Source organism: Bufo bufo, chromosome 3 (genome assembly GCF_905171765.1).
Source record: "Bufo bufo chromosome 3, aBufBuf1.1, whole genome shotgun sequence".
Taxonomy (NCBI): domain Eukaryota; kingdom Metazoa; phylum Chordata; class Amphibia; order Anura; family Bufonidae; genus Bufo; species Bufo bufo.
In genome coordinates, this window is record NC_053391.1 from 42,997,195 (window position 1) to 43,021,363 (window position 24,169).

Here is a 24,169-nt window from a genome sequence, read left to right on the forward strand (position 1 = left end):
AAAACACAAAAAGAGAATATCTAATGTAAGACTAGAAACACTGAGGCTTGAAATCTCTTCCTCGATGCAGAATACTGTGCATTACTTTAGTTGCCCTCCTCTGAACCCTCTCCAGCTCTGCTATGTCTGCCTTGTTCACAGGAGCCCAGAACTGTACACAGTACTCCATGTGTGGTCTGACTAGTGATTTGTAAAGTGGCAGGACTATGTTCTCATCACGGGTATCTATGCCCCTCTTGATGCAACCCATGATCTTATTGGCCTTGGCAGCAGCTGCCTGACACTGGTTTCAACAGCTTAGTTTGCTGTTCACTAAAATTCCATGTTGTTAAGCAATGTCTTCCTGAGCAACTAGTCGAAGAACCAAGACTCAATGCCAGACTGGCACCAAGATGTGGGAAAGAAGGTGTGGCATCACTCAAACCATGATTTTCTCTTTCTTCAACAGCCATATCAGTCAGATGCTAAAGCTTGATTTTAGAACCAAAATTAAAAAATGTTAAGACCATTAAAGGGAACCAGTCAACAACTTTATGCTGACCTCACTGTGGGCCAGAAATGCTGATCTCAGCGGTGTGTCACTCATGAGCTAAAGGTAAGTGGTTGCCGAGAACCAGCATCATAATCATTGCAGCCCAGGCCTTGAAAAGAGTCAAATCTACCTGGGAAGAGTCCTGGTTATTCCTAATCTCCTGCTCTCTCGCCCATCTGCTGATGACTGACAGTTCTCTCCTAGAGAGAAAGGGAGAAAACGAGGTAGAAGACTGTCAGTCATCAGCAGGAATTCATGAATAACCAGGACTCTTCTCAGGTGGCCGGGACTCTTTTCCAGGCCCAGTCTGCAACGATTGTGATGTTGGTTCTCGGCAACCACTTACTTTTAACTTATAAATGACAGACCGCCGAAATCAACTCACCTGTCTCTACTTTATTCTGCTGTTAGTATGGGCAGCATAAAGTTGATGACAGGTTCCCTTTAAGATTTTTATTTTCTTATGAAAGGTGTTTCTATTTCTTATACTTGACTATACAGAAGTGCATAGAGACTAAGAGCACACCTCCAAAACTAAGTGCTAAAGTAAACGGTCTCACTAACAAATGGGTCTTCATCAGGTCTCCTTTGCTTAAATAAATAAAAATAAAAAAAGACGCTCATTTTTAAAAGTTACATTTGGATTTTTATGGCGTTTTTGTGGCTTTTTGATAATTCCCACGGACCTGCAGCTAACATCTAGAGGTGGTGTTTCTTTAAATAAAAAGAAGGCACACAAAAGTTAGCCCAATGGCACAAAAAAAAAAAGCGCTAAGGCATAATTTGATGTAAAGACGAACCAAAGTAAACCCACTCCTCACAGGCAATGGAAGAAGAAACTTGAAGATGGCCACAGACACAACTGATCATCGTCAGAGTTGTAGTCAATGACAGAACAATCCGCTCCCACCCAGGTGAATGTATTCATCTCAGTCACAGCTTAGTGCTGTAATAATAGTGTTTTCCTTTCCCACATGGCTCGGTGCAAATAGTTCAGAATTTTCCTTGGGAATTTGCTCCGAGCCAGCAGATTGTCAAGATGTTTTATTTCAGGTCCCATCGCCAGACTAGCAGTAGATTTCTACGTTTAGGTAACAACCTTGGTCGCTGGTAAAAAGTGCTTCGACTGGTTGCATTTATTATTTTATGCAAATAAAGTTTAGTCTGGTCCCCCGTTCAGGACCTCATCTACAGAAAAGAACGCGTCTTGCTCTGGACAGGGACGCCCCTTGCGGGGTAGGAACTCCGTATAGACAGGCAGGGTAACAATAGCAATGCCCGTATCCCCAATCAGGGATCATTAGGGATATTGGTTCCCTGCACGGTCTACATCTTGAAACGATCAACGACCACACCTAATAACCAGCCCAGACGTGGTGCATTTCCTTCACTGCGCTCGGTTGGTCCCTATAAGGGTTGCGTCGGAATGGTAAGATTGTTCCATACTTTTTAAGCCATATTTAACCCATTATCTGTACGTGGCGCTTTTTCTTTTAAAATGGTTCATCAGTAAAAGTTATATTTTAAGCTCCCTCATTACCTCTATTGTTTTCTAAATTGCGAGTGGGAGCGCCCCTATCTACTACCCATTGTTAAACATATGGTCCATGCCCTTTATGGGCAGCCCCGTGATTTTAATGTGAACTGTGTAATGTTTCATTTCCCCTGCGGAGGCACTGCAGGAAAACATGAACACTAGATACAAGGTAATAAGGTAATTGCGGATCTTTTGGCAATCATTGACAGACTAACTCAGGTATACATGCCTTAATTCTAATAAACTAGCAAAAAATAAAAATAAATTATTTATATTATATATATATATATATATATATATATATATATATATATATATATATATATATATATATATTATCCTTTCAAGGGGTTCTGCAGTTTGTTTAAACTGATAATAGATCATCAGCATCTGATCGGCGGGAGTCCGACACCCGGGACCCCTGACGATCAGTTGTTTGAGAAGGCAGCGGCGCTCCAGGAGCGCCGCGGCCTTCTCATTGTTTACCGCAGGCCAATTGACATCACGACTAGTATCAACTGGCCTGGGCATCGCTGCCTTCTCAAACAGCTGATCGGCAGGGGTGTCGGACCCCCGCCGATCAGATGCTGATGATCTATCCAGAGCATAGATCATCAGTTTAAACAAACTGCAGAACCCCTTTAAAGGATAACTGTAAAAAAAAATTATTTGCTAGTTTATTAGAGCTAGGCCTGTATACCTGAGTTAGTCTGTCAATGATCGCTAAAAGATCTGTAATTATCTTATAATAACAGCTTTCATTAATGTCCTCTGTCCCTTTCCACTGCTCCCTTAAAAGACCGTTGCTATGGCGCATCTGTCTCCGGCTAAGAAGACAGAGGGGCGGTCCTTCACACTGCACGCCTGCATTAGGCTTCAGAGTGAGGAGGCGTGTCTCTCAGTAATCCAATCTGATTGGCTTGCAGCAAGCTGCTGGCTACAGTAAGTTTGTATGTGACCTGAGGGAATGCAGTTTTGGCCTCAGAGAACTGGCAGAGGAGCCATCTTGAGAAGGTCCTCATAATGTAGGATTCAAAACAGCCGTAACCAAGGGGGAAAACTCGAGGAAAACAGTGGTAAGTGAAGAAACTAAAGATTGCTTTATGCATAATGCTGCTGAAGCGGTAACATGTGCTAAAATTGATTTTTTGATGAAAATATGACAGTTATCCTTTAAAAAGTTGAGAAACAATTGTGTACTGCCTTGTGTAGGGTCTGTGGGGGCGGAGCACAAGACAGGGTTTTCTCTCTTTCATGTTCTTGACTTTGTGCCATGCGCCGTCCCCTGATGTCTTGTACTAGGCATAACACAGTATCAGGAAACTTGAGATCATTTTTAAAAAATGTTCCATTGCACTGCGCTAGGAGGTGCTTCACATTTGCCAAAATCCAGCAAGGACCATTCTAGAACAAGTAAGTCTGTGCTATCCCAAACTTTCTGTGGGTACAGTATGGCCCCTTACTCCAACTGCAGGACTCACACACATTTTTTTTTACATTTTACCTTTATTAAAGGGGTTATCCAGGAGTTTGATATTCATGGACTATCCTCAGGATAGGTCATCAGATCGGCACCCCCACCTATCAACGGTTTGAGGAGACCGTTGCGTTCGCTGGAGCTCCAGTGAGCCCTGCCTCCTTGCAGCTTACCAAACACAGCGCCGTACATTGTATAGTGGCTATGCTTGGTATTGCTGCGCAGGCCCATTCACATGAATGGGACTAAGCTGCGCCTACCCCAAGTGACTGATGTATGGTGACGTCACTTGCCTAAGAAGATGTCTAATCGCTCACGAAGAGACGTTGCCTCATCAGTAAGAGTCACAGGTGTTGGATCACCACCGATCTGATATTGATGACGTATTCTAAGTATTGGCCATCAATATCAAAATTCCAGATAACCCCTTTAATATATGCAAGTACAAGGCCTTTCCTCATTTCGACAAACCCTGACTATAAAAGGTTTCTATAGATGCAACGAGCACAGGCATCTCAAAAAGGTCAGATTTATTTCTAGACAGACAGTAATAACCTGATATAGTAAAGCTCAGTAATGATGAGACACAAACTTGAGGCCGGAAATAACGTCCATGTAACGGTGGTTTGTTGGCTCATCTGATCGTTTGCGTGCAAAAAAATAAATAAAAATTATATATAATTGTTTCTCAGCAGAATACTGCCCTGTGAAAATACTGATGTGTTCCCGACAAACAAAAAACTATATGGGGATCAATTATCACAGTAACGATTGTTCATCCCCCTACAGCCCTGATGAACAACTGGGAATGAACTTTTGTTTCCCATCATTGCTCAGTGTATTGGACCATGTAAAATCTAGGAGTAAAAAACAAAACAAAAAAACACGCATGTACAGTAGTTAAAGGGGTTGTCCGGGTTCAGAGCTGAACCCGGACATACCTCCATTTTCACCCCGGCAGCCCCCCTGACATGAGCATCGGAGAAGTTCATGCAGGGCAAAAGCATTTTTTGGAGATCCGTTGACGTACCGGGGCTCTACATGGAGCTGCCAGGAACCCCGGTGACGTCACCGGCACTGATGGGCGGGATTCAGCGCTGCCCTAGCCAGTAAGACTGCTAGGGCAGCGCTAAAGCCCGCCCATCAGAGCTGGTGACGTCACCGAACACACTGCCGGGCGGAAGTTTCCGCCCGGCCGTGTGTTATTGAAAACATAAGAGCCCGTGCCCTGCGCGATTATGCTCCGATGTTAGCCTCAGGGGGGCTGCCTGGGTGAAAGTAAGGGTCTGTCCGGGTTCATCTCAGAACCAGGGACAACCCCTTTAATGGATGCCCAGAGCCTATATGGCAGCACACGGAGTACATATCTGTGCACTGTCATGTGGTGGTTCCTCATGGCACCACAGTACAAAATGCTGAATCTGATGGAACGTGTCACAAAACCCTTTGGAGAAATTGGAGGCAGATGGCGGGTACAGCATGGCGCCATGCACCTGTAGATTACAGCTACATAAAACTCTGGAGGTTGTACAAAGTTGTAATATGGTTGTGTGCCTGAGGTTTTTAGAATACCTTCAAGGGGTATTCCCATCTAGAAATTTATGGGATATACATAAGATGTGCCATAAATGCACGTATACCTGCTCCTATCTCAAGAACGGGACTCCACTGTCAAAGGAAAGAACCTCCCTCTCCATTCACAGCCAATGGACTTCCAAGTGACCAACACTCACCTATTTTCCAATGTCCCATAAAGGTAAAAAGATGGGTGGAAGGCCGTGAATGTTGGAGGCCCAGTTCTCGAGAGTGGAGCCTGCAGCTATCGGATATTAACGGCATATCCTATTGATATGCCATAAATGTCCAGATGGGAATACCCCTTTAAAGAAGACCTAGCATGTCCAACAACAGCGGCTGCCCTCCATTCATTTGTATGTGGCCGCCGAAAATAGGCAAGAGCTGGCTCGGTTATTTCCGCCGGCAACACTGAAGTGAATGGAAGCGGTGGCCGCGCAAGTGAGGTGCGTCAACATTCATTTCTATGGGGCTGATGGAAATAGGTCGAGCCTCGAATGGTGCACCCTCCTTCACTTTGCGAGATAGGTGCGGGACCCACACCTATCAGACAATGGGGGCATATTCTAGCGATATGCCCCCATAGTCTGAGATGGGAATACCTCTAACAATAAACATAATGATCAACTTTGAAACAAAAGAAGCCTAAAAGTTGTACAAAAATATCTAAATAAATCACAAATAAGCCCAAATATGTATTCTATAAAAATGTAATTAAAATAAATATCAAGACAAACATAGGAAATTAATTATTAAGCACTCATGTACACAAGGAGAAAGATCACCTAGAGGCGAGACCCAGGAATCAAAACTACAGATATAAAACAGTGATGATTAAAGACTAAGGCAAAGTCCAAATAGTCATCATGAAAAATTTTTATATATTATATATCAGAGAATTGTAATTCTGAATTTCTTTTGTGCCAAGTCCATCTTAGGGTACTTTCACGCTAGCGTTTTTGTTTTCCGGTATTGAGTTCCGTCACAAGAGCTCAATACCGGGAAAAAACTGTTTTATCCTAATGCATTCTGAATGGAGAGCATTGTGTTCAGGATGCATCAGTTCAGTCCCTCTTACGTTTTTTGGCCGGAGAAAATACCGCGGCATGCTGCAGTTTTCTCTCCGGCCAAAAATCCTGAACACTTGCCGAAATGCCGGATCCGGCATTCATTTCCATTGGAATGTATTAGTGCCGGATCCGGCATTAAAATTGCCGCATTGACTGATCCGTTCTTCCGGTCCGCGCATGCGCAGACCTTTAAATCTGTGAAATACCCCATCTGTTTTTCCGGATGACACCAGAGAGACTGATCCGTCTGACAAATGCATTGAAATACCGGATCGCATCTGGATCCGTCTGACAAATGCCATCCATTTGGGTCCGGATTGCCGCAAGTGTGAAAGTACCCTAAGGATCAAATTCAGAATCCTACTTTCTTCTACACCTACTAGTAAATATAATTCAAAAAAATAAATTACATATTTGGTAAAAAAAAGCATAGGACCAGATCCTTAAAGGGGTATCTGAGTCCAACACATCAATGACCCACTGGGTATGTTTGATCAGTGGGGTCTGGACCTTCACTGATCGAAAGTATGGAGGACCCAGAGGTCAGAGGGCCACTGTTCTAAAGTTTATGTACGCAGACCGAATGAGCATTCAATCCCGACTATTGTCCCATGTGGACATGTCCACAGATGAAACGTGTAAGTGCTAATTTTTCGCTGACTGCATCCATCGGGGGACGTGCTGCCGACAATAGTGAAACAGTATGTGATCGAGCGACAGCATTAAAGATCGTTCGCTCACATACAAGTAATAGATCCATGCAAATGGAGCTAAACGAGCGCCGATCAACATTCTGATCGGAGCACATCACGGACAGGGGGGCTGCCCGTGTAAAAAGACCATTATTCAGTGGAAAGGTAAGAAATGTTTTAGGCTGGGATACTCATTTAAGATATTTCACATGTACACAAGCTCAGTTTTGTCACTACATAAAGGCAGAGTAAACAGCGCATTGGAACAGGCCACCGTTCATTCCGTCCTTCAAAAGGCAATTAGTTAGGGATTGCTCGCTTCGCCCTGTGAAAAGTACATTTTACACTTAGGCCTCTTGCACATGAACGTATTTTCTTTCCGTGTCCATTCCATAATTTTTTTTTTTGCGGAACCATTCACTTCAATGGGTCTGCAAAAAAACGGAAGTTACTCCGTGTGCATTCCGTTTCCGTATGACTATTACCGTTCTGCAAAAAAAATAGAACATGTCCTATTATTGCCCGCATTACGGACAAGGATAGGACTGTATCAGGGGCCAGCTGTTCTGTAAAATGCGAAATGCCACGGATGTGATCCGTATTTTTGTGGATCCGTTTTCTGCGGACCGCAAAATACATACGGTCGTGTGCAAGAGGCCTTACAATGAGAAGTAAATGAACATAAACACCCCTACAGAGCAAACACAAACCAGTCCAGTGTTGAGAACTCGCTTGACAATCGGGTTCTCTTCCAACATTTTTAAGCAAACAGCCTCATCGTCCACCTCCTCTTTTATGGCTTTTTTATTGACATTGGTGCTTTTATACCCACAAAACCAGTCAAGAAACTTTGAACATCTTATTTTGCCCTCATTATTCAGCTCCGGGGACAACTGTCCCATAAGAGATGCTTGGCCGTTAGAGTAGCAATCCACGGGAGTCTCGGCTTCCGAGACACTTAAGGAACCTAGAGGGTTTGAGTCATCTTTGTAGGTCATCAGAAGGTTTACGTCCTCTGTTTGGATATTCTTAACATAGTCCTCAGACTTGCCATTCGGAAGCACTTTTTTGGCATCGGTAGAAGGGGTGGTATTTTTATCATGTTCCTTGTAGGAATTCTCATCATGTGGTTCTTCTTTGATGGACTTGTTTTTTAGTGCCCAAAAAGTAGTGGTTCTGATTTGTTCTTTACTTGGAGGAGGCGTCAAAAGGCTGACTATGACAGCAATAGTCCCAGTAATCCAAAACAGAGCAGTTGCGATATACATATAGTGGATATTTTTGATGAAAGCAGGACGACTGTCTGGTAGGTTGCACTCTGGGACACGATAAACAAACGCCAATACAAGACGGGTGGCTCCAAGCACAAATCCTACTATGCCACCATAAAATGCCCCTTGTTCATTGCAGCGCTTCCAGAATACACCCAGCAGAAACAAAGCGGCTACTGGAGGAGTCAAGTAGTCTGCCACCTCTTGAATGTAAAGGTACATTTGGCCTCCTTGCATCTCCACAATGATTGGGACCCAAGCAATACTGATGACCACCATGAAAGCTACAAACACTCTTCCTACTAGCATAAGCTCTCGAGATGTTGCACTTTTCCGGATAAATTTGTATATGTCAAGGGTAAAGATGGTACTTGCGCTGTTAAATATGGAGTCTAGGTCGCTCATAAGGGCTGCGATCATAACAGCCATCATGAGACCACGTAAACCCACTGGGAGAACTTTCATGACCAATCGTGGATAGGCAATATTTGAGCACCCAGCCCTGCTGCCACAGACTTCCATGCAGTGCTCGGGATTAATGCAGGCAATATCCTCCGCGAACATTATTCTGGATATCATCCCTGGAATAACTATTAAGAACATGGGTAAAATTTTTAAAAAGCCGGCCATAAGAGTTGCCCCTTTGGCATGAGAAATATTTTTGGCTGCCAAAACTCTCTGGACAATGACTTGGTCTGCACACCAATACCATACAGAAGCTGGAGTCTGACCCAGGAGAAATCCAGGCCAAGGAATATCTTCATCAGTGGGTTCTCGGAGCATTCTAAGAGCATCAGGTTTTGGCGAGACATGACATGAGTTAGTATTGGTAAAGTTATGGGTCAGCAATATAGAGGTGATATTGGGTGTCGCCAACATATACCTCCTTTTAACTTCTTGAAAGCCACCGATTTCCATAAAGCTTATAATGGTCAAAGTTAGTGCCCCAATGATCATGAGAAAGGCCTGGAGTGTATCTGTATAAATTACAGCTACCAGACCCCCAGTGACCGTGAGGATTGCAGTTATTCCAATGAGTAAAATAATCGACAAATATAAGTTCCATCCGAGAGATTCTTGGATGAATAATGCCCCTGAATACAAGTCTACTGACAGTTTGGTGAAGATGTACAAAATCAGGGAAAGAATAGCAAAATACACTTGGATTCTATGTCCTCCAAAACGTTTAGACAAATATTCAGGCATAGTATACACTCCAGAACGTATGTAGACTGGAATAAAGACCCATCCGAGGAGCTGCAATAGTAACAAGGCGTTCAGTTCCCAAGCACCTACTGCAAATCCACTCGCTGCTCCAGATCCCGATAGTCCGATGAAATGTTCACTACCGATATTGCTTACAAACAGGGAGGCCCCAACAGCTGCCCAAGTCATAGAACGTCCAGCCAAGAAGTATCCTCTTACTGTACTCCTGTTCGATTTCCACATGGCAAAAAATCCAAAACATAACACCAATACAAAATACAACGCCACTATGGCGATATCAGCTGCTTCCAGTGAAGCCCTCATGATTAGAAGATTGGAGTGGAGTCCTTTAAAAACCACACAGGTGCCTTAGGTCAAAATAGAGCAAAAAAATATACAAGTCTTTGTCCTTTGGTTTGCTTTCCTGATGCCAGTTTCGGCAATATCCGATGCTTAGCATGCACTTTTTTAAATCGTCAATTTCCAAAGCCATCGGCTACATAACCATGGAAGGAGGACTTATAGCAATGAACCCTGCAAGGCAGCAAAAACAAAAAGACAAGAGACACAATTAGAAAAGGTAGTCATTGTAAAGACAATGACGATTGAATAAAAACAAAAAAAAATTACAACGAAGCTTCCAAAAAGCTACATAGAACCTGGAGGTTTAACAGCATATTACAGCATACACCATTAAAAAGATGGTAGGCGGAATACAAGTATGAGGGTGTTGAGAATCTACGACCAATGTATAAGATATCTACATGTTATGATGGCCACAAATTACCAAAATTAGCCTGAGTTCTAGGTGGACAATATCACTCAAGTAGAAGGGGGAACTTTTTGGGCCCGTTCACTGTAGCATTGATAAACTCCATTTTCTCTCGAAGGAGAGGAGAGATATTCAATGCTAGCGTGATACAGCACAACCAATTATGTTGATCACATCTTCTCAAACCAAGTCCAGCACTCCAGAAAACTCCCAGTAGCCAGGTGGCCTAGAAAATATGTGCCAACACCTAACTTTTTGGGTTGTACTCATCATTGTCTATGAAAGTACTTATTGCCTGGTCCCACATGGTTTACCAGCATGGGCTACCTCCCAGAGTCTACCCATGCCCTAAACAAAAAGGGTCAGTTCAAGAATGTGTCGGATGGCGATACTGAAGTTCTATTCAGAAGTTAAAGTCTACTTATGTCTTATAAATTTAACATTTCCTTTTCGACAGCTAAATAACTGACGTCATGAACCATGACTTGAAACTTGCCACTAACTTTCTTTTGGGGGGGCCGTCTACTGATAGCTTTAGAAGTTCTTAATGTCTACCTGGTAAAAAAAACAAAAAACAAAACACAAGCTCTAACCAGATCCTGTGGTGGTCCTAAAGGGCACCTAACCTCTACAATAACTGCCTACTCCTGCCTATCTATTTAAAGCAAGATTCCAATAGTCCACTTTGTGTAAAATATGTCAACGTGCAATCCTACAATTATTGGGACCAGTGGTTTTACTATGGTCAAACAATCATGACCACTGTATAAAAGTTCAGGCTTCACATGGCCAACGCCCTATAATCTTAAATGGGTTTTCCAGAATCATACAAAAAGGGTCTGCTTTATACCCAAAACAGCACCACTCCTGTCCATGGGCTGTGTCTGGTCCTGCAACTCAGCACCAATTTGAGATGAGCTACAATACTAGACAAAGCCGATGGACAAGAGTAGCACCCCTTCTACTCAAACCTTTTAACTCAGTGGTGTAACTTAACTCTTCCATACTCAAGCAGAGATCAAGTGAGCTCAAGACCATAGGGTATTGGACCATTATAATAAGAATATCCTTTATAAATATAGTTTCACCAAGTTCTGCAGTTTATATGATCAGAACACCACTATAGGTAAAAAGTGGTAACCTTAGAAACAAATAATAAGTAAGACATCAACAAACAAGGAAATGAAGGAAAAGACTAAGCCCATCACAGCCGACAATCAAAAGAAGAGCATCAAATGTTCACACAAAATACTACTTATTACTCTCGAAGAGGTCTCAAAAAACACCAAGAAGGTCGCCAGTATTTTTTGTTCAATCAATGTTCACCACTACTGCCAGTGTGCCCATATGAAAAAAATAAAACACGGTCCTTCATCTTATAAAATGGTCATAGGTACTGGATCAAATTCAGCTATGATGGACACTCTACGCAGTTTTGGCTATCGTTTGGTTAGATATTTTACACGAGTGTTCAACTCAGACATCGAACAGATAAAAAAAATGGGTTACAAACGTTGGGGTACTTTTTAATTTATCACTCACCCATTTATAGCTCTTGGACCTGCCAACCAATGATGGACATCATGTCTGGATGGTAGGGAATTGTAAATGGGCATCTTTGGACAATACCTACTTATAGAGCATCGGTGGGCTTTAGTGGACTCAAATATGGTACCAGCTCACCAACTCTCTAAAAGATTAAACTAATTTCTGCAGTTGGCACAACAATAGCTAAAAATGACACTCCACATAAAGTGCTCGAGACACCACCTGCAAAATGGACATTTTTAAAGCCATCTAATCTGTACTTCTGACGTAAAAGCTCTTTTCTGGGATTTATAAAAAAAAATAAAAAAATATGAAATGAAGATTAAGAACTTCCCCTGCAGGGGAAATGATTGCAAGAACTCAGCCAAATTCTTAATAAAACCAACTTGCCAAGAGTGAAACATTCATGGTGTCCCAAGAGGAAAGTCTGTTGGTCACATGAACATTTTGAGGTAAATTTATATCCTAAGGTTGCACATCAAATGGCTTGTGAATTATGAAGCCTATCTTTTCAGTCGTTCGTCTGTCAAGTTCTTCTATACAAACCCTTTAGCAGTTTTTTGGAAACATGGGTAACAACCCAAATGACCATCACTGAAACTGCAACAAGGGTTCCCACCTTGCTTTCCTAGAGTCTGGAAGGGCAATACTATTTCGTTACAATAGAAAAACTTAGGACTGCAGGAACAGTAATGGCGGTCATATAGGTTGTCACCCAGCTCTGTATTAGTAAAGTGAGGCAAACCCTTCTAACAGAGGTGGACTTGCTAGTAGTAGACATTTATGGCATATCAATGATTGCAAGAACTCAGGCCAAAATCTTAGTAAAAACAACTTGTCAAGATTAGAACACTCACAGTGTCCCCACAGCCCTAGAAACTGGCTATTAGGGGAATCTAGGAGGTCATATGTTGGTCATGAGAAACTTTTGAGGCATGTTGATATCCTGATGTTGCAGATCAGATGACTTGTGAATGATGAAAAGTCTCTTTACAGTGGTTCTCTTCTGTCAAGTTCCTCTACAGTCTACACAAACTTTTTAGCAGTTTTTTTGGAAACATGGGTGAGTGACAACCCACACAACCATCATTAAAGCTCCAACAAGGGTGGTCATCTTGCTTTCCTAGATTCCTGAAAGGCAATTCTACTTATACATATCTGGGAAGATTTCCCAATTAACACTTGGGACTGCAGGAACAGTAATGGTGGCTGTATTGGTTGTCACCCAGTAGTCTTAGGGCCTATTCTCTTAAAAAATGGGTGCTACAAAATTTTTGAATCAAAGCAGGGTAAAAATTTCTAAGATGGACCCAAAGCTACCGGACATTTATCTTGTCGATATATGCCATACATGTCCAGATGGGACAACCACTAAGCCCCACAGAGCAGATCTTGATGGGGGTAACTACCAGGAAATAGCAGTTCCTTCAGAGCAATAGATCCCATGATATAAATGAATCTCCATGGGCAAAACGGCCCATATTGGAGGTAATACTGATAACTTATATGCCCCTCTGGGAGTCTTCAGCCTTGTTCACAACTTTGTGTATCCGGCAGGCTGTTCCGGCACAGAGCAGCCTGCCGGATCCTCTATTTCACCTCCGGATCTCCATTGACTGCAGTGGGGTCCGGACAATTTCTGGCATAAATGGCGGGTTTCAGCTGGACATAAACCGATGCATGCAACGGTTTGCTTGCGTCCGAAACCAAGCATTTTTGACGGATCACCGCTGGAACCCACTGCTGTCAATGGAGATCCGGTGGTGAAGTAGAGGATCCAAAAATAGAGATGTGAACGATGACTTACTTACTGCGACTCCACCGCCATCCTTGCAGGTATATGACACCATGTTCCTGAGCCGCCCAGAAGAATGAACGGGGATGAGCTGCCACACAGCCCTCCCTGCGTCAGATAATGCAGTGCGGGGGGCACTGTGCCATCTTCTGCTCATCGTTGGGCTCCCGGGGTTCAGGTTTCAGCATATAAAGGGGTTCTTCAGCTTTAGAACATGTATTTGTGGTAGACTGGAAAATTCTGAAACTTTTTTAATATAGGCTTTGCTTTAATTCAGCACCATTTTTTAAGACCTCAGATTGCTGTCAGTGAATAAGGACCTGCTAGCTTCACGTCATGATTACACAGCTGTAGGGCTTGCTACAAGGGAGATCTCATGCAGCAGGCTACATTCACACACAATGGGAACGCCTCACGTGTAATCCGTATCCGGTATCAAAAGCATGTGTGCATGTATGACGGCTTATCTGAGAACTTAACCTGTTCCATCATGGACATAAGGACAAGGAAGTAGTACTGTGCATACTGCAACTGGCTCCTGTAATACCCTACTACAGAGAAGTAGTACTGTGCATACTACAACTGGCTCCGGTAATACCCTACTACAGAGAAGTAGCACTGTGCATACTGCACCTGGCTCCTGTAATACCCTACTAGAGAGAAGTAGTACTGTGCATACTGCAACTGGCTCCTGTAATATCCTACTACAGAGAGAAGTAGTACTGTGCATACTGCAACTGGCTCCTGTAATACCCTACTACAGAGAGAAGCAGTACTGTGCATACTGCAACTGGCTCCTGTAATATCCTACTACAGAGAGAAGCAGTACTGTGCATACTGCAACTGGCTCCTGTAATATCCTACTACAGAGAGAAGCAGTACTGTGCATACTGCAACTGGCTCCTGTAATATCCTACTACAGAGAGAAGTAGTACTGTGCATACTGCAACTGGCTCCTGTAATACCCTACTACAGAGAAGTAGTACTGTGCATACTGCAACTGGCTCCTGTAATATCCTACTACAGAGAAGCAGTACTGTGCATACTGCAACTGGCTCCTGTAATATCCTACTACAGAGAGAAGTAGTACTGTGCATACTGCAACTGGCTCCTGTAGTACCCTACTACAGAGAAGTAGTACTGTGCATACTGCAACTGGCTCCTGTAGTACCCTACTACAGAGAGAAGTAGTACTGTGCATACTGCAACTGGCTCCTGTAATACCCTACTAAAAATAAGTAGTACTGTGCATACTGCAACTGGCTCCTGTAATACCCTACTAAAAATAAGTAGTACTACACCAGACCGGGTAAATACTACTATTAGTAGTACTGTGCATATAAGTCCAGACCACAGTAATTACTAGAAAGGGAAGTAGTACTGTGCATACTGTAACAGACCCTAGTTACTATATACAATAAAGACGAGACCCTAGTAATTACTATATAGGGAAGTACTAGTGTGTATACTACAAAAGATACTGTAAATACTACATAGGGAATAAGTGCTATGCATACTACACAGAACCCCAGTAATTACTAGAAAGGGAAGTAGTACTGTGCATACTGCACCAGTCCATAGGCACTTTGGCCATTTTTTCTATTACTACGTCCTACTTACGGTATTTCCAGCTATAAATCATTTTTCCAATTAATCTTTATTAAAACATTTCAGAAGTTTTTCTTCTACAGCTTTCTGCAGACTGTTCCTTCTCATCGGTGAGCTCCTGACAGCTGCTCTACCAACTGGCGTGTAGCCCTCATCGTTGAGCTCCTGACAGCTGCTCTACCCACTGGACGTATAGCCCTCATCGGTGAGCTCCTGACAGCTGCTCTGCCCACTGGACGTGTAGCCCTCATCGGTGAGCTCCTGACAGCTGCTCTGTCCACTGGACGTGTAGCCCTCATCTATAAGCTCCTGACAGCTGCTCTGTCCACTGGACGTGTAGCCCTCATCGGTGAGCTCCTGACAGCTGCTCTGCCCACTGGACGTGTAGCCCTCATCGGTGAGCTCCTGACAGCTGCTCTGTCCACTGGACGTGTAGCCCTCATCTATAAGCTCCTGACAGCTGCTCTGTCCACTGGACGTGTAGCCCTCATCGGTGAGCTCCTGACAGCTGCTCTGCCCACTGGACGTGTAGCCCTCATCGGTGAGCTCCTGACAGCTGCTCTGCCCACTGGACGTGTAGCCCTCATCTATAAGCTCCTGACAGCTGCTCTGTCCACTGGACGTGTAGCCCTCATCGGTGAGCTCCTGACAGCTGCTCTGCCCACTGGACGTGTAGCCCTCATCGGTGAGCTCCTGACAGCTGCTCTGTCCACTGGACGTGTAGCCCTCATCTATAAGCTCCTGACAGCTGCTCTGTCCACTGGACGTGTAGCCCTCATCGGTGAGCTCCTGACAGCTGCTCTGCCCACTGGACGTGTAGCCCTCATCGGTGAGCTCCTGACAGCTGCTCTGCCCACTGGACGTGTAGCCCTCACCGGTGAGCTCCTGACAGCTGCTCTGCCCACTGGACGTGTAGCCCTCACCTGTGAGCTCCTGACAGCTGCTCTGCCCACTGGACGTGTAGCCCTCACCGGTGAGCTCCTGACAGCTGCTCTGCCCACTGGACGTGTAGCCCTCACCGGTGAGCTCCTGACAGCTGCTCTGCCCACTGGACGTGTAGCCCTCACCTGTGAGCTCCTGACAGCTGCTCTGCCCACTGGACGTGTAGCCCTCACCTGTGAGCTCCTGACAGCTGCTCTGCCCACTGGACGTGTAGCCCTCACCTGTGAGCTCCTGACAGCTGCTCTGTCCACTGGACGTGTAGCCCTCATCGGTGAGCTCCTGACAGCTGCTCTGTCCACTGGACGTGTAGCCCTCATCTGTAAGCTCCTGACAGCTGCTCTGTCCACTGGACGTGTAGCCCTCATCTGTAAGCTCCTGACAGCTGCTCTGTCCACTGGACGTGTAGCCCTCATCGGTGAGCTCCTGACAGCTGCTCTGTCCACTGGACGTGTAGCCCTCATCGGTGAGCTCCTGACAGCTGCTCTGTCCACTGGACGTTACCTCTTACTGCTGAACTGACAGCTCATAACACTGGTAGCTGAATCCGTATCAGTCTGATAAGGCCTCTTTCACAGGAGCGTGACGGATGTGTTCAGGGAAACTCGCACCACTTTGCAAGCAAGTTCAGTCAGTTTTTTCAGCTCGTGTGCAATGCGCTTTGATGCGTTTTTCACGCGCTTGATAAAAAACTGAAGGCTTACAAACAACATGCAACCTTCAGCACTTGCTTCCGGATGCAATACTGCCCATGAAAAGGAGGAGCAGAGGGCGCAGTACTGGGCATATTATATACAGGAGGAGCAGAGGGCGCAGTACTGGGCATATTATATACAGGAGGAGCAGAGGGCGCAGTACTGGGCATATTATATACAGGAGGAGCAGAGGGCGCAGTACTGGGCATATTATATACAGGAGGAGCAGAGGGCGCAGTACTGGGCATATTATATACAGGAGGAGAAGAGGGCGCAGTACTGGGCATATTATATACAGGAGGAGCAGAGGGCGCAGTACTGGGCATATTATATACAGGAGGAGCAGAGGGCGCAGTACTGGGCATATTATATACAGGAGGAGCAGAGGGCGCAGTACTGGGCATATTATATACAGGAGGAGCAGAGGGCGCAGTACTGGGCATATTATATACAGGAGGAGCAGAGGGCGCAGTACTGGGCATATTATATACAGGAGGAGCAGAGGGCGCAGTACTGGGCATATTATATACAGGAGGAGCAGAGGGCGCAGTACTGGGCATATTATATACAGGAGGAGCAGAGGGCGCAGTACTGGGCATATTATATACAGGAGGAGCAGAGGGCGCAGTACTGGGCATATTATATACAGGAGGAGCAGAGGGCGCAGTACTGGGCATATTATATACAGGAGGAGCAGAGGGCGCAGTACTGGGCATATTATATACAGGAGGAGCAGAGGGCGCAGTACTGGGCATATTATATACAGGAGGAGCAGAGGGCGCAGTACTGGGCATATTATATACAGGAGGAGCAGAGGGCGCAGTACTGGGCATATTATATACAGGAGGAGCAGAGGGCGCAGTACTGGGCATATTATATACAGGAGGAGCAGAGGGCGCAGTACTGGGCATATTATATACAGGAGGAGCAGAGGGCGCAGTACTGGGCATATTATATACAGGAGGAGCAGAGGGCGCAGTACTGGGTATATTATATACAGGAGGAGCAGAGGGCGCAGTACTGGGTATATTATATACAGGAGGAGCAGAGGGCGCAGTACTGGGTATATTATATACAGGAGGAGCAGAGGGCGCAGTACTGGGTATATTATATACAGGAGGAGCAGAGGGCGCAGTACTGGGTATATTATATACAGGAGGAGCAGAGGGCGCAGTACTGGGTATATTATATACAGGAGGAGCAGCGGGCGCAGTACTGGGTATATTATATACAGGAGGAGCAGCACTGGGTATATTATATACAGGAGGATCAGCACTGGGTATATTATATACAGGAGGAGCAGCACTGGGTATATTATATACAGGAGGAGCAGCACTGGGTATATTATATACAGGAGGAGCAGCACTGGGTATATTATATACAGGAGGAGCAGCACTGGGTATATTATATACAGGAGGAGCAGCACTGGGTATATTATATACAGGAGGAGCAGCACTGGGTATATTATATACAGGAGGAGCAGCACTGGGTATATTATATACAGGAGGAGCAGCACTGGGTATATTATATACAGGAGGAGCAGCACTGGGTATATTATATACAGGAGGAGCAGCACTGGGTATATTATATACAGGAGGAGCAGCACTGGGTATATTATATACAGGAGGAGCAGCACTGGGCATATTATATACAGGAGGAGCAGCACTGGGCATATTATATACAGGAGGAGCAGCACTGGGTATATTATATACAGGAGGAGCAGCACTGGGCATATTATATACAGGAGAAGCAGCACTGGGTATATTACCCTTCATCAGATACACCTGTACTGTATCTGAAGTTGTACTGTGCATATTACTCCAGACTTGTATTTTTGATATGTGGGAAGTAGTCCTGTGCACTACAATAAAGAATGAATGGAGGGAGGGCTGCGTGTCTCTGTCTCAGTGAAGGGCATGGCTCCGGGCGCCTGTGCGGAGATGCCCCCTCTCTGCCAATATCTACAGTGGGCTCCTCTCCCGGGCCCCTGGATACTTACACTTGGAGCCCAGGGGCCCGGCCGTGCCAATCAGGACTGAGCACGTGTCCCTGCAGGACACAGGAAGCAGACAAGGGCACTCACCCTCTGCATGGCCTTCAGGATCAGAGCCATCTGGTATCTGGGCATGGACGCTGGCGGCGGCGGAGCGGCGGCTCCGGTCTGGGTCTGCTCAGGGAAGCTCCGGCTCAGACACAAGTGAACGGATCTCCGAGCCACACGGCAGACACAGCGCTGACAGCCCGGAACCTCCTCCCGGACACGCCTCTTCCTCCCCGCCCAGGGGCCGCCCCCTGCCCGAGGTCACACCCCTCCTGTCAAACCTGTCCCCTACTACACACACTGTACCGTACACCTGTATACAGCTACTACACAGACTGTACACCTGTATACAACTACTACACAGACTGCACACCTGTATACAGCTACTACACAGACTGTACACCTGTATACAGCTACTACACAGACTGCACACCTGTATACAGCTACTACACACTGTACACCTATATACAGCTACTACACAGACTGTACACCTGTATACAGCTACTACACACACTGTACACCTGTATACAGCTACTACACACACTGTACACCTGTATACAGCTACTACACACACTGTACACCTGTATACAGCTACTACACAGACTGCACACCTGTATACAGCTACTACACAGACTGCACACCTGTATACAGCTACTACACAGACTGTACACCTGTATACAGCTACTACACACACTGTACCGTACACCTGTATACAGCTACTACACAGACTGTACACCTGTATACAGCTACTACACAGACTGTACACCTGTATACAGCTACTACACAGACTGCACACCTGTATACAGCTACTACACAGACTGCACACCTGTATACAGCTACTACACAGACCGTGCACCTGTATACAGCTACTACACAGACTGTACACCTGTATACAGCTACTACACACACTGTACCGTACACCTGTATACAGCTACTACGCAGACTGTACACCTGTATACAGCTACTACACAGACCGTACACCTGTATACAGCTACTACACAGACTGCACACCTGTATACAGCTACTACACAGACTGTACACCTGTATACAGCTACTACACAGACTGCACACCTGTATACAGCTACTACACAGACTGCACACCTGTATACAGCTACTACACAGACTGTACACCTGTATACAGCTACTACACAGACTGTACACCTGTATACAGCTACTACACAGACTGCACACCTGTATACAGCTACTACACAGACTGCACACCTGTATACAGCTACTACACAGACTGCACACCTGTATACAGCTACTACACAGACTGTACACCTGTATACAACTACTACACAGACTGTACACCTGTATACAGCTACTACACAGACTGCACACCTGTATACAGCTACTACACAGACTGCACACCTGTATACAACTACTACACAGACTGCACACCTGTATACAGCTACTACACAGACTGTACACCTGTATACAGCTACTACACAGACTGTACACCTGTATACAGCTACTACACAGACTGTACACCTGTATACAGCTACTACACAGACTGCACACCTGTATACAGCTACTACACAGACTGCACACCTGTATACAGCTACTACACAGACTGTACACCTGTATACAGCTACTACACAGACTGTACACCTGTATACAACTACTACACAGACTGTACACCTGTATACAGCTACTACACAGACTGTACACCTGTATACAGCTACTACACAGACTGTACACCTGTATACAGCTACTACACAGACTGCACACCTGTATACAGCTACTACACAGACTGCACACCTGTATACAGCTACTACACAGACTGCACACCTGTATACAGCTACTACACAGACTGTACACCTGTATACAGCTACTACACACACTGTACACCTGTATACAGCTACTACACACACTGTACACCTGTATACAGCTACTACACAGACCGTACACCTGTATACAGCTACTACACACACTGTACACCTGTATACAGCTACTACACAGACTGTACACCTGTATACAGCTACTACACACTGTACACCTGTATACAGCTACTACACAGACTGTACACCTGTATACAGCTACTACACAGATCGTACACCTGTATACAGCTACTACACACACTGTACACCTGTATACAGCTACTACACAGACTGTACACCTGTATACAGCTACTACACACTGTACACCTGTATACAGCTACTACACAGACTGCACACCTGTATACAGCTACTACACAGACTGTACACCTGTATACAGCTACTACACAGACTGTACACCTATATACAGCTACTACACACTGTACACCTGTATACAGCTACTACACACACTGTACACCTGTATACAGCTACTACACAGACTGTACACCTATATACAGCTACTACACACACTGTACACCTGTATACAACTACTACACAGACTGCACACCTGTATACAGCTACTACACAGACTGTACACCTGTATACAGCTACTACACAGACCGTACACCTGTATACAGCTACTACACACACTGTACACCTGTATACAGCTACTACACACACTGTACACCTGTATACAGCTACTACACAGACCGTACACCTGTATACAGCTACTACACAGACTGTACACCTGTATACAGCTACTACACAGACTGTACACCTGTATACAGCTACTACACAGACTGCACACCTGTATACAGCTACTACACAGACTGCACACCTGTATACAGCTACTACACAGACCGTACACCTGTATACAGCTACTACACAGACTGTACACCTGTATACAGCTACTACACAGACTGTACACCTGTATACAGCTACTACACAGACTGTACACCTGTATACAGCTACTACACAGACTGCACACCTGTATACAGCTACTACACAGACCGTACACCTGTATACAGCTACTACACACACTGTACACCTGTATACAGCTACTACACAGACTGCACACCTGTATACAGCTACTACACAGACCGTACACCTGTATACAGCTACTACACACACTGTACACCTGTATACAGCTACTACACACACTGTACACCTGTATACAGCTACTACACAGACTGCACACCTGTATACAGCTACTACACAGACTGCACACCTGTATACAACTACTACACACTGTACACCTGTATACAGCTACTACACACACTGTACACCTGTATACAGCTACTACACAGACCGTACACCTGTATACAGCTACTACACACACTGTACACCTGTATACAGCTACTACACAGACCGTACACCTGTATACAACTACTACACAGACTGTACACCTGTATACAGCTACTACACAGACTGTACACCTGTATACAGCTACTACACAGACCGTACACCTGTATACAGCTACTACACAGACTGTACACCTGTATACAGCTACTACACAGACTGTACACCTGTATACAGCTACTACACAGATTGTACACCTGTATACAGCTACTACACAGACTGTACACAGCTACTACACAGACTGTACACCTGTATACAGCTACTACACACTGTACACCTGTATACAGCTACTACACAGACTGTACACCTGTATACAGCTACTACACAGACCGTACACCTGTATACAGCTACTACACAGACCGTACACCTGTATACAGCTACTACACACACTGTACACCTGTATACAGCTACTACACACACTGTACACCTGTATACAGCTACTACACAGACTGCACACCTGTATACAGCTACTACACAGACTGCACACCTGTATACAACTACTACACACTGTACACCTGTATACAGCTACTACACACACTGTACACCTGTATACAGCTACTACACAGACCGTACACCTGTATACAGCTACTACACACACTGTACACCTGTATACAGCTACTACACAGACCGTACACCTGTATACAACTACTACACAGACTGCACACCTGTATACAGCTACTACACAGACCGTACACCTGTATACAGCTACTACACAGACTGCACACCTGTATACAGCTACTACACACACTGTACACCTGTATACAGCTACTACACAGACTGTACACCTGTATACAGCTACTACACACACTGTACACCTGTATACAGCTACTACACAGACTGTACACCTGTATACAGCTACTACACACACTGTACACCTGTATACAGCTACTACACAGACTGTACACCTGTATACAGCTACTACACCGACTGTACACCTGTATACAGCTACTACACAGACTGTACACCTGTATACAGCTACTACACACACTGTACACCTGTATACAGCTACTACACAGACTGTACACCTGTATACAGCTACTACACAGACTGTACACCTGTATACAGCTACTACACAGACTGTACACCTGTATACAGCTACTACACAGACTGTACACCTGTATACAGCTACTACACAGACTGTACACCTGTATACAGCTACTACACAGACTGTACACCTGTATACAGCTACTACACACACTGTACACCTGTATACAGCTACTACACAGACTGTACACCTGTATACAGCTACTACACCGACTGCACACCTGTATACAGCTACTACACAGACTGTACACCTGTATACAGCTACTACACACACTGTACACCTGTATACAGCTACTACACAGACTGTACACCTGTATACAGCTACTACACAGACTGTACACCTGTATACAGCTACTACACACACTGTACACCTGTATACAGCTACTACACAGACTGTACACCTGTATACAGCTACTACACACACTTTACACCTGTATACAGCTACTACTCAGACTGTACACCTGTATACAGCTACTAAACAGACTGTACACCTGTATACAGCTACTACACAGACTGTACACCTGTATACAGCTACTACACAGACTGTACACCTGTATACAGCTACTACACATATTGTACACCTGTATACAGCTACTACACACACTGTACACCTGTACACCTGTATACAGCTACTACACAGACTGTACACGTGTATACAACTACTACACACTGTACACCTGTATACAGCTACTACACAGACTGTACACCTGCATACAGCTACTACACAGACTGTACACCTATATACAGCTACTACACACTGTACACCTGTATACAGCTAATACACACCTATATACAGCTACTACACAGACTGTACTGTACACCTGTATACAGCTACTACACACTGTACACCTGTATACAACTACTACACAGACTGTACACCTGTATACAGCTACTACACAGACTGTACACCTGTATACAGCTACTACACAGACTGTACACCTGTATACAGCTACTACACAGACCGTACACCTGTATACAGCTACTACACAGACCGTACACCTGTATACAGCTACTACACAGGCCGTACACCTGTATACAGCTACTACACACACTGTACACCTGTATACAGCTACTACACAGACTGTACACCTGTATACAGCTACTACACAGACTGTACACCTGTATACAACTACTAGACACTGTACACCTGTATACAGCTACTACACACACTGTACACCTGTATACAGCTAC

The 24,169-nt window shown here is 44.9% G+C and overlaps 2 protein-coding genes across 4 annotated transcripts in view; both read right to left on the minus strand.

The window, feature by feature from the left end:
* MRPS6 (mitochondrial ribosomal protein S6) overlaps positions 1–18,920 on the minus strand; it is a 58,768-nt gene extending 39,848 nt beyond the window's left edge. The window contains exon 1 of one of the 2 annotated variants that reach the window (XM_040423137.1): positions 18,801–18,920. Coding sequence is in view for 1 of the 2 variants with exons in the window: in XM_040423139.1 (XP_040279073.1) it covers positions 18,801–18,845 (45 nt within the window). In the remaining variant the exon portion in view is untranslated. The remainder of the gene's footprint in view (positions 1–18,800) is intronic. The other variant, XM_040423139.1, reaches the window with a different exon arrangement.
* On the minus strand, positions 7,444–18,931 carry SLC5A3 (solute carrier family 5 member 3). 2 transcript variants are annotated; one of them, XM_040423135.1, is made up of 2 exons: positions 18,801–18,931; positions 7,444–9,894 (listed from the first exon to the last, which is right to left on the minus strand). In XM_040423135.1, exon 2 carries the CDS (start codon positions 9,682–9,684, stop codon positions 7,543–7,545), a length of 2,142 nt encoding a protein of 713 aa, XP_040279069.1. In that variant the 5' UTR covers positions 9,685–9,894; positions 18,801–18,931; the 3' UTR covers positions 7,444–7,542. The 2 variants fall into 2 exon arrangements, with proteins under 2 accessions (XP_040279069.1, XP_040279070.1); XM_040423136.1 differs by having other exon boundaries at positions 18,717–18,843.
* Between the last annotated feature and the right edge of the window lie 5,238 nt (positions 18,932–24,169).